The following is a 15,182-nucleotide window of genomic DNA, read 5'->3' on the forward strand; positions in this document are numbered from 1 at the left end:
TTAAGAGTATAAAGGTAAACTCTGTTTTTCTGATGATTTCTTTATAATAAAAAAAGTAACCTGAACTACTTAGGAAGAATTAAAGAATTCAATATGATAGCAGTCATGGCATTGAATTCGATTGCAAAAGCATCTGAAATAAATATAGAATATCTTCTGGAGCCAGATGTGGTGGCACATGCCTGTAATCCCAACAGCTTGGGAGGCTGAGGCAGGAGGATTTTGAATTCAAAGCCATGCTCAGCAACTTAGTGAGGCCCTAAACAACTCAGTGAGACCCTGTCTCAAAATAAAATATTTTTAAAAAGGACTGGGGACGTGGCTCAGTTTTTAAATGCCCCTGAGCTTAATCCTTGGTACCAAAAAAAAAAAAATTCTTAATATTCAGAATCTAGTCCCAGAAGCAAAGAACAGGTTACAGGGGAGTTGGGGAAAGGGACATAGCAGATATTACAAGAAAGGAATAAAGACGAAGGGGATACAGAAGGGAAGGAGGAGATTAGAAAAGGTGAAATAAGACAAGTAATAAACATTAAGTTCTTAAGGCTGTAGAGGAATTGGCATCTGAAGAGAAAAGAAGACTTGAAAGTAACAGATTTTGGCATCTTCAATTTTAAATGAGTTGTTTACATGAGTTTTAAAAATAGATTGTTAACTATCTTACTAGTGATTGCCATTTTATCCTTTTAAAATACTGATAATTAAAATCCTATTTTTATATTTTAATAGCTAAACAGACTTTTGCCATTGAGGAATATAGCTTTTCTCAAGCAACATTGGAACAGGTACTTTAAAGTTAATTTTTAAAAAATATTTTAAAGTACAAAGTATCTAATAGCAATTATTTAGGTTTAGATTGAAGAAAGAGATACTGTGATATTATAAAATCATTGTAGAATAATCTTAAACTTTGTATAGTTATAAGGAACTTTATAATTATTTGCTTATTGTTTTCAATTTTTTCAAAATTTTAATTTACAAATCATATTTGTATACCTTTATGGGGAACAGTGTGATATTTTGATACATGTATATAACATGGAATAGTTAAATCAAGCTAATTTCCATTTGCTTATTTTGAATAGCTCAATTTTTTCTGTTTGGTAAAGAAAAGTGTTTCATATTAAAATATCTTAAATTATTTAAATATTTATAATTATTTTTATGACAGCACTACTTAATATATTAATCAACAGTTTATTAATCCTTTGAACAAGCATTCATCTTTGCATGTAATTAATGGAGATAACTTATTTTGTTTAAATAGTATTAATATCAATAAGTCTCTTTCGATACTGGTTAATATAATTAGATGTGGCCTTATCCCATTTCTCACTTTGTTAAAAGGTCTTGGAGCTGTGTGGTACTTCATTCATTTATTTCTTTTCATTCAGGTTTTTGTAGAACTCACCAAAGAACAAGAGGAAGAAGATAATAGCTGTGGAACTTTAAACAGCACACTTTGGTGGGAAAGAACACAGGAAGACAGAGTAGTATTTTAAATCTGTATTGCTCAGTCTGTTTGCTGAACTTATTTGTTCTTCACTTCATTTAACTTTGCCATTAAAACTTTATTATATGAATGGCAACTAGAGAAATGTGAAGGCATTGCGATTTCCTGCACTCCTTAATTGAAATGCTGTGGTTGTTGTTTTGCTTTACTTTAAATAAAATTAATATGTAATTAAGTCAACTTGCATGTTTGTATCTGAAGAATTTTGAACTGTAGTTTGTATGCTATATTTCTCGTTTTCAAGAAGAGATTCTAAAGAAATAGTGATAGAATAACTATTTTGACTAGCCGTGTTTATTTTTAAAGGTCATACCATCTAATTACATAGCTATGTAATGTCCCATTCTAAATTTTAAAAATGAATATATAACTAATATATATATCAATGTGAAAGCTTCTTGCTTCTCCTTTTCAGTTTCTAAAAGAAGCTTTCAGTGGAGGTTGGTATCCATAGAAGCTTGGGTAAACCATAGAAAGCCTCACTGTAGAAATGGAGGGAAGTGGTGTCTATCCACTAGGTGGCAGTCATCAATCATAAAAAAGGAAAGGAGACTTTATTTCAACTGGCAATTTTAGACACAGGTAATAGAAAAAAGTTGGTATTTAAATTATTATTATTATTATTTGCTCTTTCAAAGGTATTTTAGTTATAATTTAAGGATGACTATGGCTAGAGTCTAATTATAATAATCTGCTTTTTTTTTTTTTTTTAAACTCTGTGGCTAGAATGACAGACACCCCTAGAGGTGAAAGAATTAATCCATACCTTCTTCCCAACATCTAATGGAAGATATAATTTTTTATTGTCTTTCTTGCAAAAAGCCACATTTGTTGTTATTTTTTGGTGCTAGGGATTGAACCTAGGGCCTCACATATACTAGGCAAATGCTATCATTGATACATCCCTCATTCCTAATTTTATTCTTGGGTATTCTTATTTGTTGGATAACCATTTCTATTGGTATGCTATGTTTTGAACCTCTCTCTCTCTCTTCTTTACAGAGTTTTAAGTAGAACAATGTATAGATGTATGTAGTAACTCAAAATCAGTTTGAAACATGGTGGAATATAAATAAACTCCTTTAGAGGTTAAATTAAGGATTAGAAGTTGAGTGTACATAATTCTTTCAGTAAGAACCAGAAATTTACTCTATTATTACACAGTTGAAGTAAGGTATGGGTAATATGATCTTAGAAATACTTATATAACCCACATATGAACTATAGATATTATAGATATAAAATAGTTTAAATACTAATAGTTGGCATTAGATTCCAACTACATGTGTGAAAATATGAGCTTTGCAAAAACAAATATATTTGGAGTGTGATTAATGCATTACAGAGACTTAAAACAACAGAAAGATTTGGTACTGATTTACTTTAAATAGCCAAATCCTATAATGAAGTTATTATTAATTCTTTAATGTAGGTAAGAGTTGGTGAACTTCTAGCTCTTTTATGTAATAAGATGTCTGTAATTTTAGGCTCTAGCAACTGATTTAAAATAGTGTTCCTTTTTTAGTATAAGGTACATGATTGATACTTTCTTCTATTGCTTTGGCAGTTGCTGTACATAATCCTACAAATATCTATTTGACCAGCTATCTCAGAGATCCTCTAACTAATCTAACTGAGCCGTCTTACAAGCTTCTGCTTAGATTTTATAACCCACAGCTAAGTTGTTCTTTTAAGATTTAGTTGGTAGTAGGTTGCCTCCTGCTACCAAACTATAGTTTTGGATTATTTACCTGAGAATCTCACTTTTATATCTGGCTAATGACTACACAGTGCATACGATCAAGATACATTTGAAAGAAAATCTTTACATTTGTAGATAAAATAGCATGTTGCATTTTCTAAGCAAGTCATTGCTAAATGGTGCCATAAATTTAAAGAGAAACTTTCTATTATTTAATACTTATATAAGTACCCAGAGGCCTTTCTTATGGGATGTGATTTTGTAACTATGTGTAGTGTTGAACTTTTACATTCAATATAAGAAACAAAATTACATATCATTTTCTGAGGCAGTCACTGGCATGACTAACAGAACATTAACTACTTTTTCAAAGAGTTGGTCACTTTAACTTTATGCTTGTGACCGTGGGATCAATGCAAAGTAAAATTTTTTTATTTGGCAAATGAAAATTGATATTACGCTAACCATAGTCTTCTCTATTGTGTTCATTTACTATTATTGTATATGAAAAACTGCTCCCGAGACATTAGAATTAATTTTATTACTATTATTATTTTAATTTTAATTTTTTTTTAGTTTTTATGTAGTCAGAGGGAATATATCTTGGTCAAAATTAAATTATTTGTAGAATGTGTTTTTCCTTTGTTTATAGTAACAATCTCTGATGCAGTAGATATTTAACTAAGCTAATTATTTGGAAAGAAAGGATAAGTGAGCTGGGAAAAAAAGGAGAGTCAAGTAACAAGTGTACAAATCATAGTTTTGTCCATGTATGTATTTTTAAATGTCTTTAACTGATTTCAAAACTTTTTTGCATCAATACAAGTAAGTCAATAAATACATTTGTTAAGTAGAAGATGGAAAAAATAGTATAACCTACCTATTTTCCATTCATGTTCAGCTTCTAAAAGTGGAGGAAAGGCTGAGCTTTACAGAGTGGTCACTGAGAAGGCAGACCTCTGCCTGGAGCCCTAAGGAGCCCAGCTCTTAGTAGCAAAGAGAAGCACTATGAATATCATTTACCTTTCACTTTGCAGGCTTTTTATTTATTTCTTTCCAGCTCATTTTTAGCAAAAGGCTGTAGGTTTTCTCAAATAGTTTTTGTTTCTTTTAAAATCAAGGAATATTATCGTAAGTTAATATTTTGGTTTTCATCATTAAACATTTTGAGAGTAATTTAGTTCAATCAACATTTTTAGCAGCTATGTTTCTAGCAGTGGTTCTTCCAATAGAGGGGTGACTATCAGTTTTCACCCTGTGAGATCTTGTGGTAATCTAGTAGGAAGATAGATCCTTATATAACTGGCAGTGATATGCCAAATGCTTTGCTAATAGTACTAACAATGTTTTGTAGGAGCACAATTCTTACACTAAGGGTGCTTTTTGTTTTTATTCTTATTCTGTTGGTCACTCAACATTTTATTCTGATTGTGCTTCAGATTTGTTAAAATATCATCCTGTATTCTCATGTAACATATAAATAGGCATTAAGTTTTTGAAAACTAGAAATGCTTATTCTTAATATATTTTGAATATTGCTAACATGAACTTTTCATTTTCTATTTTGAAGTAGCATCACATAAAATGAGAGTTTATCTCAGGTGAATTATTTTTATATCAGCTATTCTTATAAGGTAAAAGTTTACTTATTTATTTATTTATTATATGTAATTATATGTAATTCTCAATGCTGTCCTTTAAGAAAAGTGAAATGCTTATATTATTAATAAGCTTTAAGAAGCTGAAAATATAAGTCACACTCTTCATTTTGTGTATTGAAATGAATTCTTTGTTATTCAGTATTGATAAGTGAATGAGAGGATCATATTAAAATAAAAGTAAAAACCTGGCACTTAAATTGTTAGTTATTTTTTAAGTATTAAGGGGAGTTTTCAAGTAGGAACATTGTGGTAATTATGTTTTTTTAAGTTGGAAATTTTTTATTAGTGCATTATATACTTATACAAAATACTGAGGTTTATTTTTACATGCATGGAATATAATTTACTCCACTTCAGTCCTAAGTACTTTTCTTTCCCTCCCTTCCTCTCATGTTCCCCTTTCTTTACTCTACTGGTCTTCTTTCTATATCTATGTGTATTTTTTAATTGGTGCTTAAAGATTTACATAAAGGTGAAATGCACTGTAGTATATTCATGTATGTACATAGCATAATTTGGTCACTTAGCATGATGGTATCCAGTTCCATCCATTTACCTGCAAATAATATAATTTCATTTTTCATTAATCTTGAGTAAAACTCTATTATGTAAATGTATACCACATTTTCTTTATCACTTTATTGGTTAATGGGCCCCTAGGCTGGTTTTAACTCACATTCAGACTTTAAACATAAATTAGGTTTATTTATTGATATTTTTATCTCAACTATTTTGTACAAATATAAAGGAATCATTCATTTACACTTTATAACATTTAACATACTAAGTTATTCCCAATTATTTAACACTATGTACAAATTTATCTATTTTCTTAGAATTTTAAAAATAAATTTAATTGTTTTAAACATTTAGGCAATATTTTAAATTTAAAGAACAGATTTTCTCCCCAGATAATTAAATCATTCTTGCAAATCAATACACTGCCTTTTAAAATTAAGCATATCAAGTTTTCAAGTTTAAAGCATCTCAAAACTAGACAACATACATAGAACTACCTAATTGCAAGACTTGCTAGCACAGTTGCATAAAGGATTCTTACATTAATAAAATATCAGTATAATATTTTCTTTCTTCATACCTAGAATGTGCCTTCCTAGAGTACACATGCTAATAAAAAGTCTATGAGGTACCACAGTTTTCTCCTTTAATAACTGGAAACCAAAATATGGAGGCTAATTAGGTAGCTTAAATAATGTAGCACTGATCAAGGCCTGTTTGTAAATTCAGTGCTCACACAGATATAGAGCCTGGGTCCCTTTCCAGGACTGACCTGACAGCTGTTGAGGTAGTGCTGTTTTTAGGTTCAGACTTTGATTTTTGAAATTGCAGTATATCTTAATTCAGTCTAGTTCAGGTTTTTATAACCCACTATTTTACCTTAACACTTCATTCCATTGTTATATTTCTCAAAACTCATGATAATAGGACTTTCTGACTTCTCTGTTCTGACCACAGCATTATCTTCTAAAATACTAGCTAAATGAATCCCTCACCTGGGTTGCAATTTTACTTCCCTTTCTATTTTATAATTCTTTCTTTGAAATTTACTTTTCCACTAGCACATATAACATTTTTACCTGTTTATGTACAGTGTGACAATTGTTGTATAATTTATTCTTTCAGTGACTGAGATTCAAACTGGGGCCTTGCACATGCTAAGCATACACCCTACTGCTGAACTATATACTTATAACATCTTTAACCACAATATTATGGTCATTTTACTGACAGAATGATACCATTATTGTTTTGGATGATCTTATCTAATTGTTATGTATTAATATATTTTTGTCATATAGTTGGAAGAAAAGTTATTGAGTATTACTTATCTTGCTTATATAATGATGAGTAATTTCTTTGGTCCAATTATACTACTCATATTTTTATGTAATTATTTTAAAGGTGATTTTTTTGTCATTTTCTGTTGACTACATTTAAAAACCCACATAAATATATGTATACTTAAGTTTATAATTGAACAAGATTAAAGTTATTCTTACTCAGGCTTTACAAATTGGTTGGAAACCCTAACTCTAGTGTTAGCACTGTTAATTTTTAAAGATATTATTTTTATGTTTTAATTTTTTAATAAGTAGGTAATACATGTGGCACAGTTGAAAATTTGAAAGTATTCAAGAATAAAAACTAAGTCATCCTGACCTGCTAGGGTAAGAATAAACTACCTGCAAAGCCCAAATGGAACTTCTGGTCTTTAAACATGAAAATGCAGGTTTTATTTAGCTGGTAAAAGAAATACAACTTAAAATGTGTGACTGTGGATACTGAATACACTAGCTTTAGAATTTATCTTCCCCAAATTAAGGCACTAGGTAGTCCTTGAAGGCCACGCACAACAGCCTTTAATCATCAGAACCAAATTCTTTTCATTGTCATTCATGTGTTCTTAGATGTTATATTCTGTGTCTGATATACATCAAGCACTGTTCTAAGCACCAGGGACTGTACATTATTCAAAAATACTGTACAAAAAATTTTGCTCTGAGTTTTTATTATAGAAAAGTGAAACAAACTACCTACCTAGATAGAATATATGTTGTGTTACATCAAGACTCTTAGAGTCAGGTTGGGTGTTGCAGGTGAGAGCAACCCGGTCTCATGTGAGAGCACACAGGAAAACAGAATTATAGGCAGAGGGAACAACAGGTACAAAGGCCCTGAGGCAAAGCATGTGCATATCTGAGAACAAATGGGACTGGTGAGATGAGCCAACTCATGAAGGGGGAAGCTAATAGAAGAAGGGTCAGAGAGAAATGGCAGAGGGGGCCCTATGGACCTGTTATGAACTATGAGTGAGGTCAGAGGTCATTGGAGGACTCTGAATAAATGCGTGACGTCATTTGCTGTATCTGAACAGGAAAACTTTACTGCTGGGTTGAAAATAAACAAGATTTGAAGGGGCGGAAGAAGGGAGATTCATTGGGAGGCTACTGCATTTGATTTGGCAAGAGATGCTAAGTTGAGTCAGGGATGTGGTACAAAGTGGTTGGATTCTGGATGTTCTGAGGGCAGAGATTTTAGGGCAGCGGGGTGTGGGAGAAGGATCAAGGATTGCAAGGTTTTGGGGGTTTTTTGTTTTGTTTTTATCCCTTGAGCTACGAAAAAATAGAATTATCAGCAATTATTTTCTCAAGTGGATTATCAAGTAGATGAAGAAGACGTTGACATGTAGTTTGAGGAAGTCAGGAAAGGATCAGGAATCCAGTTTGAGACTTATTAAATTTGAGACATTTAATCAACAGATACATGAAAAAATGCTCACCATCTCTAGCAGTCAAGAGAAATGCAAATCAAAACTACCCTAAGATACCATCTCACTCCAGTAAGATTGGCAGCCATTATGAAGTCAAATAATAACAAGTGCTGGCGAGGATGTGGGGAAAAGGGTACTCTTATACATTGCTGGTGGGACTGCAAATTGGTTCGGCCAATTTGGAAAGCAGTATGGAGATTCCTGGGAAAGCTAGGAATGGAACCACCATTTGACCCAGTTATTGCCCTTCTTGGTCTATTCCCTGAAGACCTTAAAAGAGCGTACTACAGGGATACCGCCACATCGATGTTCACAGCAGCACAATTCACAATAGCTAGACTGTGGAACCAACCCAGATGCCCTTCAATGGATGAATGGATTAAAAAATGTGGCATTTATACACTATGGAGTATTACGCAGCACTAAAAAATGACAAAATCATGGAATTTGCAGGGAAATGGATGGCATTAGAGCAGATTATGCTCAGTGAAGCTAGCCAATCCCTAAAAAACAAATACCAAATGTCTTCTTTGATATAATGAGAGCAACTAAGAATAGAGTAGGGAGGAAGAGCAGGAAGAAAAGATTGACATTAAACAGAGGCACGAGATGGGAGGGAAAGAGAGAGAAAAGTGGAATTGCATGGAAATGGAAAGAGACCCTCATTGTTATAAAAAACTACATAAAAGAGGTTGTGAGGGGAATTGGAAGAAAAATAAGGAGAGAAATGAATTACAGTAGATGGGATAGAAAGAGAAGATGGGGGGAGGGGGATAGTAGAGGATAGGAAAGGTAGCAGAATACATCAGTCACTAGTATGGCATTATGTAAAAATGTGAATGTGTAACCTATGTGATTCTGCAATCTGTATTTGGGGTAAAAATGGGAGCTCATAACTCACTTGAAACTATTGTTTGAAGTATGATATGTCAAGAGCTTTGTAATGTTGTGAACAACCAATAAAAAAAAAATTTGAGACATTCACCCAAGTGGTGGTGTCTAGTGGGCAAAAGAAAGAAACCTCAGAAGCAATGGTACCTCTGAGTCCACTCAAAAGCTGAGAGTCAACAAGTATTAAGCAGTGGATTAAAATGCAAAAAGGTCCTGACAGCAAGACACAGCTAACACTAACTGACAGACACTGCCAAAAGGTAGGGGTCCTGAGCCCAAGTAAGGAAGTCTTGAGAACAGATCTGGGACCTAGTGGATCAAAACATTAGCTACTGAAGGACTGAACATAAGGTAGTTGTAAGGTGCACTGAGCTGGTTGATTTCCTTGAAAGTCCTGGTGAGGAATAGAAAGACAACTTTGAAGAGAGCCATCCCTGAAGGGTTGGTAACATAAGAAAATAATACAGGCAACCAGAAGTTCATAGTACCACAGAGTCAGAAAATAGATCATCAAGTTCTCTGACCTGTTTACTAAAGAATGTTTATTTCAGTGTACCATCAGAAGAGAGCTCTAGTTTGGAAACTGCATTAACTGCTTGAAACCCTCTGCTTCCTGTACCAGCTCCATAGAATGGCCTGTTTCTGGCTATAATGGATGCTGTAAAGAATCATCTATATTGTCTTCATGAATAAAGAGCATTTTTCTCCAGCTACAGAGGGTGCTATCAGAAAATAGTGTTCTGCTTTCAGTTCTCTAGGGCAGTCTTTGGTATCTCATGTAAGATCGACTCCAGAATCTGCTTCTACATCCCTTTCTGGCCATTAGGAATAATGTGCCACTCAGCAGCTACGGGACCTAGGCACATCTACCCAGGGTAGCTTGGAGAATGTTCACAGGACTGGATTCTGAGGGTGTTTGATAAGGTGCTGCAGAACATAAAGTTGGACCAGTTTGTTGGGTAGCACTCATCTGGCATGCAGCATCTTTTAATACCCTGGCAAGAACCCCAGGAAATAGTGTGAACACGCTGCTACAAGCATGGAAAAAGCAATGTTTGTATATGATTCTACAGTACCACAAATAAATGTTGAAAAGCTGTGTTTTGTTAGGAAACAAAGGATGAAAAGACTTGGAAAACTTGGCATGCTTGAGTGGGTGGACTGTATGAGATTGGAAAACAAAGTAGATGACTAAATTCAAAGCAGTGAGGAGCAACTAGTCAGAGCACACTAGCATCACTCTAACCTAGTGGTGGCTGTCCTATGAGCTGATGGAAAGTAATGCTGTTATAGAACTATGCTCATGATGGCAATAGGGACAATAAAATCCAGAATAACATCTTAGCTAGCAGTGATTAAGAATCAGAAACCATATGGACATAACTATTGTAGTGAACAAGGAGAAGTGAAGAACTTCTGGCATAAAACAGCTCTGTTGAAACACCTGCTCAGAGAAACTTGACCAAACCAGTATGGCTTCTAGCAGCATAAAGCTACTGTAGGGTATAGAAAACCTCTCAGAAAGCTATTCCTGTCAGTAAAATATATCATGCAACTCTGAAGCTTCTCTGTCCATTCCCTTTAAACGTAATCATCAAAAGGTTATAAGGCCTCTATCTTCCAGGCTCTGAAGGATAGAAACCTAACATCAACAACTTCCAGCCAACACACAACTGTCCTAATTACATATGCAATGTGATTTGGTAGTTTTTCACTCCTTTGACTGCTATGCCTCCATTTCCCCTTTTTTCCTTTTTTTTTTCATTTAAAGCACCTAAATCAACCTCTACACAAATGAGAGGGAAATTTACCTTTTTCTCTCATTTCAGTAGTTACTAAATAAAGTCTGTTTTGACTGCTTTAATGTCAGGCCATGTTTTTCTTGGCAACTTGGTGGGAAGGGTGGAGATAGTAACCTGTAGAATTACCAGGACAGTTAATAAATAGAGTACGGCATCCTGGGGACCATACTATCAAATGTCTGTTATCAATAGGGTTGTAACTAGTTTTTGCATTTAGATCCATGATGGAGGATCAGGAAGTTGAGGGCCTCAAAATTGTCTCAATAAAAGGTCATGAGCCCTTGTCCAGTGCCTGGATCTGAGCCAATGTTTTGTGCCTACAACCCATTCAAAGAAAAAGAAGTTAGGTCCCTAAGAAGAGAGCCCTGCATTATCTTGGCAGGTACATAGCATTCCCTCAGACCTCCTTCAAAGGAATTGTGGCATTGACTCAAGTAACTATACAATGGAGAAGGCAGAATGCTTACACATTTTAGGTCTGTTGTACACAGTGTCAAAGACAACATAGACTCGGACTTAAAGCATCATCATTGCATCTCTGTCAGAGTGGAGACATTTGAGGACTAGGTAACTAAAAATCGTAGCATAGATTCAGAGTAAATGAATGCTAGTGGTCTCTGGACTCATCTTCACATCTCTATTCCCTGAATTTTTATTTGGGAGAGATACTTGGGGATTGGCATGGCCCCCACATTGTTTCTTTGGCTTGTGGGGTAAGAATTGCCATGGTTCGTGTATGTTAGGTTTAGATGTGAGATGTGCTGCAAAAGCTCCTGTTAATACAAGAATGTTCATAGGTGAAACGATTAGGAGAGCTGTAACCTAATCAGTCCATCCTAGTTTAAATTGACTAACAGGATGGTAACTCTTGAGCAAACACCATTCAACCCAGTACAGACAGGAAACTATTCTCTTCCCAGCAAAGAGTGGAAATGAAAACTTTCATTTTGGGAGAAGGAATAGGAAAAATGGGAAGAAATCAGTCCTGCCCTTAAAGACCTAATGACACTGGAGGTGGGGGTGTGTTCTTAATCATATTTCCATTTTAATATACTGATCTTGTCCTTGTAAAAATCACATTTTGGAGGATGATTATCTGTAAACTCAACTAGTAGCTCTAGTTGAGCACCTTATAGGTGTCTGTCTTTATCTTTGCAAGAGCTTCTGTCGCATGGAACACTGACTTAGAAATGATTTACTTTCTACTCCAAGCAGAAAGAGAATCAAACATTTTGCATTGAAGAAGACCTTAGAAGATGGAAAGATCTACCTTGCTCCTGGATAGGCAGAATTAATATTATCAAAATGACTATTCTACCAAAAGCACTATACAGATTTACTGCAAGTCCGATCAAAATCCCAATGCCATTCCTCATTAGAAGTAGAAAAAGCAATCATGAAATTCATCTGGAAATATAAGAGGCCCAGGATAGCTAAAGCAATCCTTAGCAGGAAGAGTGAAGCAGGTGGCATCACTATACTAGACCTTAAACTATATTACAGAGTAATAGTAACAAAAACTACACGATATTGGCACCAAAACAGACTGGTAGACCAATGGTACAGAATAGAGGACACAGAGACTAACCCACAAAACTACAATTATATTAGACAAAGATGCCAAAAACATGCATTGGAGAAAAGATAGCCTCTTCAACAAATGGTGCTAGGAAAACTGGAAATCTATATGCAACAAAATGAAATTAAACCCTATCTCTCACCAGGCACAAAACTCAAAGTGGATCAAGGACTTAGGAATTAAACCAGAGACTGCGTCGAATAGAAGAAAAAATAGGCCCTAATCTTCATCTTGTGGGATTAGGCTCCGTCTTCCTTAACAAGACTCCTATAGCACAAGAATTAAAACCAAGAATCAATAAGTGGGATGTCTAGGGAAAATCCCATCCCATGAAGATTAAGGGGGGCAGCATCCCAAGGTCAGGGGCAATGATTGGGTCTTCAGGGCAATGGCCAGACACTCCTCTGCACGGACAAACCCTTGGACCTGGAGAAGGGTGGGGAAAGCTCTGACACAGCTATGTCTAAGTGCCTCTCACCCAGCCAGGGAGGTAACTCAAATCACACATGTGAGGATGGCCTCCCACAGGGATGGAATCAAACTAAAAAGTTTCTTCTCAGCAAAAGAAACAATCTGTGAGGTGAACATAGAGCCTACATCTTGGGAGCAAATCTTTACCCCTCACACATCAAATAGAGCACTAATCTCTAAGATATGTAAAGAACTCAAAAAGCTAAGCATCAAAAAAAAAAAAAAAATCAACAAATGGGCCAAGGACCTGAACAGACACTTCTCTGAAGAAAATATACAGTCAATCAATCAAATGAAAAAGTGTTCATCTTCGCTAGCAATTAGAGAAATGCAGTTCAAAACTACTCTAAGATATCATCTCACTTTAGTCAGAATGGCAGCTATTATGAAGACAAACAATAAGTGTTGGCGAGGATGTGGTAGGACTGCAAATTGGTGCAGCCAGTATGGAAACCAGTATGGAGGTTCCTGGGAATGGAACCACCATTTGACCCAGCTATCCCTCTCTTTGTTTTATACCCAAAAGACTTAAAAACATCTTACTACAGGGACACAGCCACATCAATGTTGATAGCAGCACAATTCACAACAGCTAAACTGTGGAGCCAACCTAGATGTCCTTCAGTGGATGAATGGATAAAAAAAAATGTGGCATATATACACAATGGAATTTTACTCCGAAATAAAAGATAATAAAACCATGGCATTTGCAGGTAAATGGATGGCATTGGAGAAGATAATGCTAAGTGACGTTAGCCAATCCCCAACAGATGCTAAATGTTTTCTCTGATATTAGGAAGCTGACTCATAGTGGGGTAGGAACGGGGAGCATCGGAGGAAATGATGAATTCTAGATAGGGCAGAGGGGTGGGAGAAAAAGGGAAGGAGGCAGGGGATTAGCAAGGATGGTGGAATGTGAAAGACATCATCATCCAAAGTACATGTATGAAAACACAAATTGGTGTCAACATACTTTATTTACAACCAGAGATGAAAAATGGTGCTATATACATGTAAAAAGAATTTTAATGCATTCCACTGTCATTTATTTTTTTAAAAAAAAATCAATAAAAAAAGAAAAAAAAGTAACAAAAGTATACATTTACTTCTTGTCCTAAAGTTACATATTAAGGTTTTCTACCCTTGTCAATATATTCCAAAGAGACTTGAATCAACTGGATATTTCAGAACATGACCATCATCCACTCTGCTGAGGACATCATGGATTTCACGAGCAAGAAGTGGCTACTACATTGAAGGCTTTGGTAAGACATAGTGCTATAGAAGAGATATATCGAAATCTAACACAAATAATACTCTGCTTGAAAATAATATTTTAACATGTCACCTTTATAAAGAAAGTATCCTGGATTTCTTCTTTGAAAATCTTATTTTCAGCAAAATTATTTATTTTGGCCTGGATACTATATTGTGGCCTCTTGTTCATTGTAGAATATTTATTGCATCCCTGGTCTCTTCCCACTGGATGTCAGTAGCACCCTTCCCCAAATGACAACCAAAAGGTCTCTAAACTGTCAGATATCTTGTGTAGGCAATAGGGACAAAAATCACCCCCATTTGATGTGTGTGTGTGTGTGTGTGTGTGTGTGTGTGTGTGTGTGTGATATTGGAGATGAATTCCTGGGGTCTTGCACATTCTAGGCAAGTGCTCTACCACTGAGCTACATACCCAGCATCATCCCAATTTGATGTCACTGATTTAATGCATATAGTTTTGTTGAAAATAGATTCATTTACCCAAAAGTGTCAGGGTAAATGTATCTTTAACACACCCCCCCATGCACAATAATGTTTTATACTATGTGCTCAAATGGAGGTGAGTTCTTGGTTTTGCTTCACTCATAGTAGCTTTTTATTGCATGATGAAAAACTGAGAAAAACTAGGGTAAAGGAGGAAAGGTTTCTTTGGCTCACAGTTTCTAAGGTTTTCATACATAGTTGTTTGGTCCCATCACTGTCAGGTTGCAATGAGGAAGAACATCATGGTGTGGAGTATGTGGCAGAGCAGATTGCTCACCTCATGGCAGCTAGGAAGCAGAGAATGAGAGAAAGGGGCCAGGGATAAAATATTGTCTGCAAAGGGATACCCCCAAGGACTCCCTTCAACAGGCTGCCACCTCTTCCAGTTTCCATCACCTCCCAATGGCCCATTCAGCTGTGAATCTATGAGTGGATTAGTCCATTGATGTGGTCAGAGCCCTCATAATCCAAACATTTCCCAGAAGCCCCACATCTGAACATTCTTACACT

At 35.2% G+C, this 15,182-nt stretch overlaps 1 protein-coding gene across 4 annotated transcripts in view; it reads left to right on the forward strand.

Moving 5' to 3' along the window:
• Abca5 (ATP binding cassette subfamily A member 5) overlaps window positions 1-1,693 on the forward strand; it is a 77,507-nt gene extending 75,814 nt beyond the window's left edge. For all 4 annotated transcript variants that reach the window (XM_078041790.1, XM_021728439.3, XM_013359933.4 and 1 more), the window contains 2 exons: window positions 730-785; window positions 1,395-1,693. In XM_078041790.1, coding sequence (XP_077897916.1) covers window positions 730-785; window positions 1,395-1,502 — 164 coding nt within the window. In that variant the 3' untranslated portion in view covers window positions 1,503-1,693. The remainder of the gene's footprint in view (window positions 1-729; window positions 786-1,394) is intronic.
• Window positions 1,694-15,182: the final 13,489 nt, after the last annotated feature.

Source organism: Ictidomys tridecemlineatus, chromosome 3 (genome assembly GCF_052094955.1).
Source record: "Ictidomys tridecemlineatus isolate mIctTri1 chromosome 3, mIctTri1.hap1, whole genome shotgun sequence".
NCBI lineage: Eukaryota > Metazoa > Chordata > Mammalia > Rodentia > Sciuridae > Ictidomys > Ictidomys tridecemlineatus.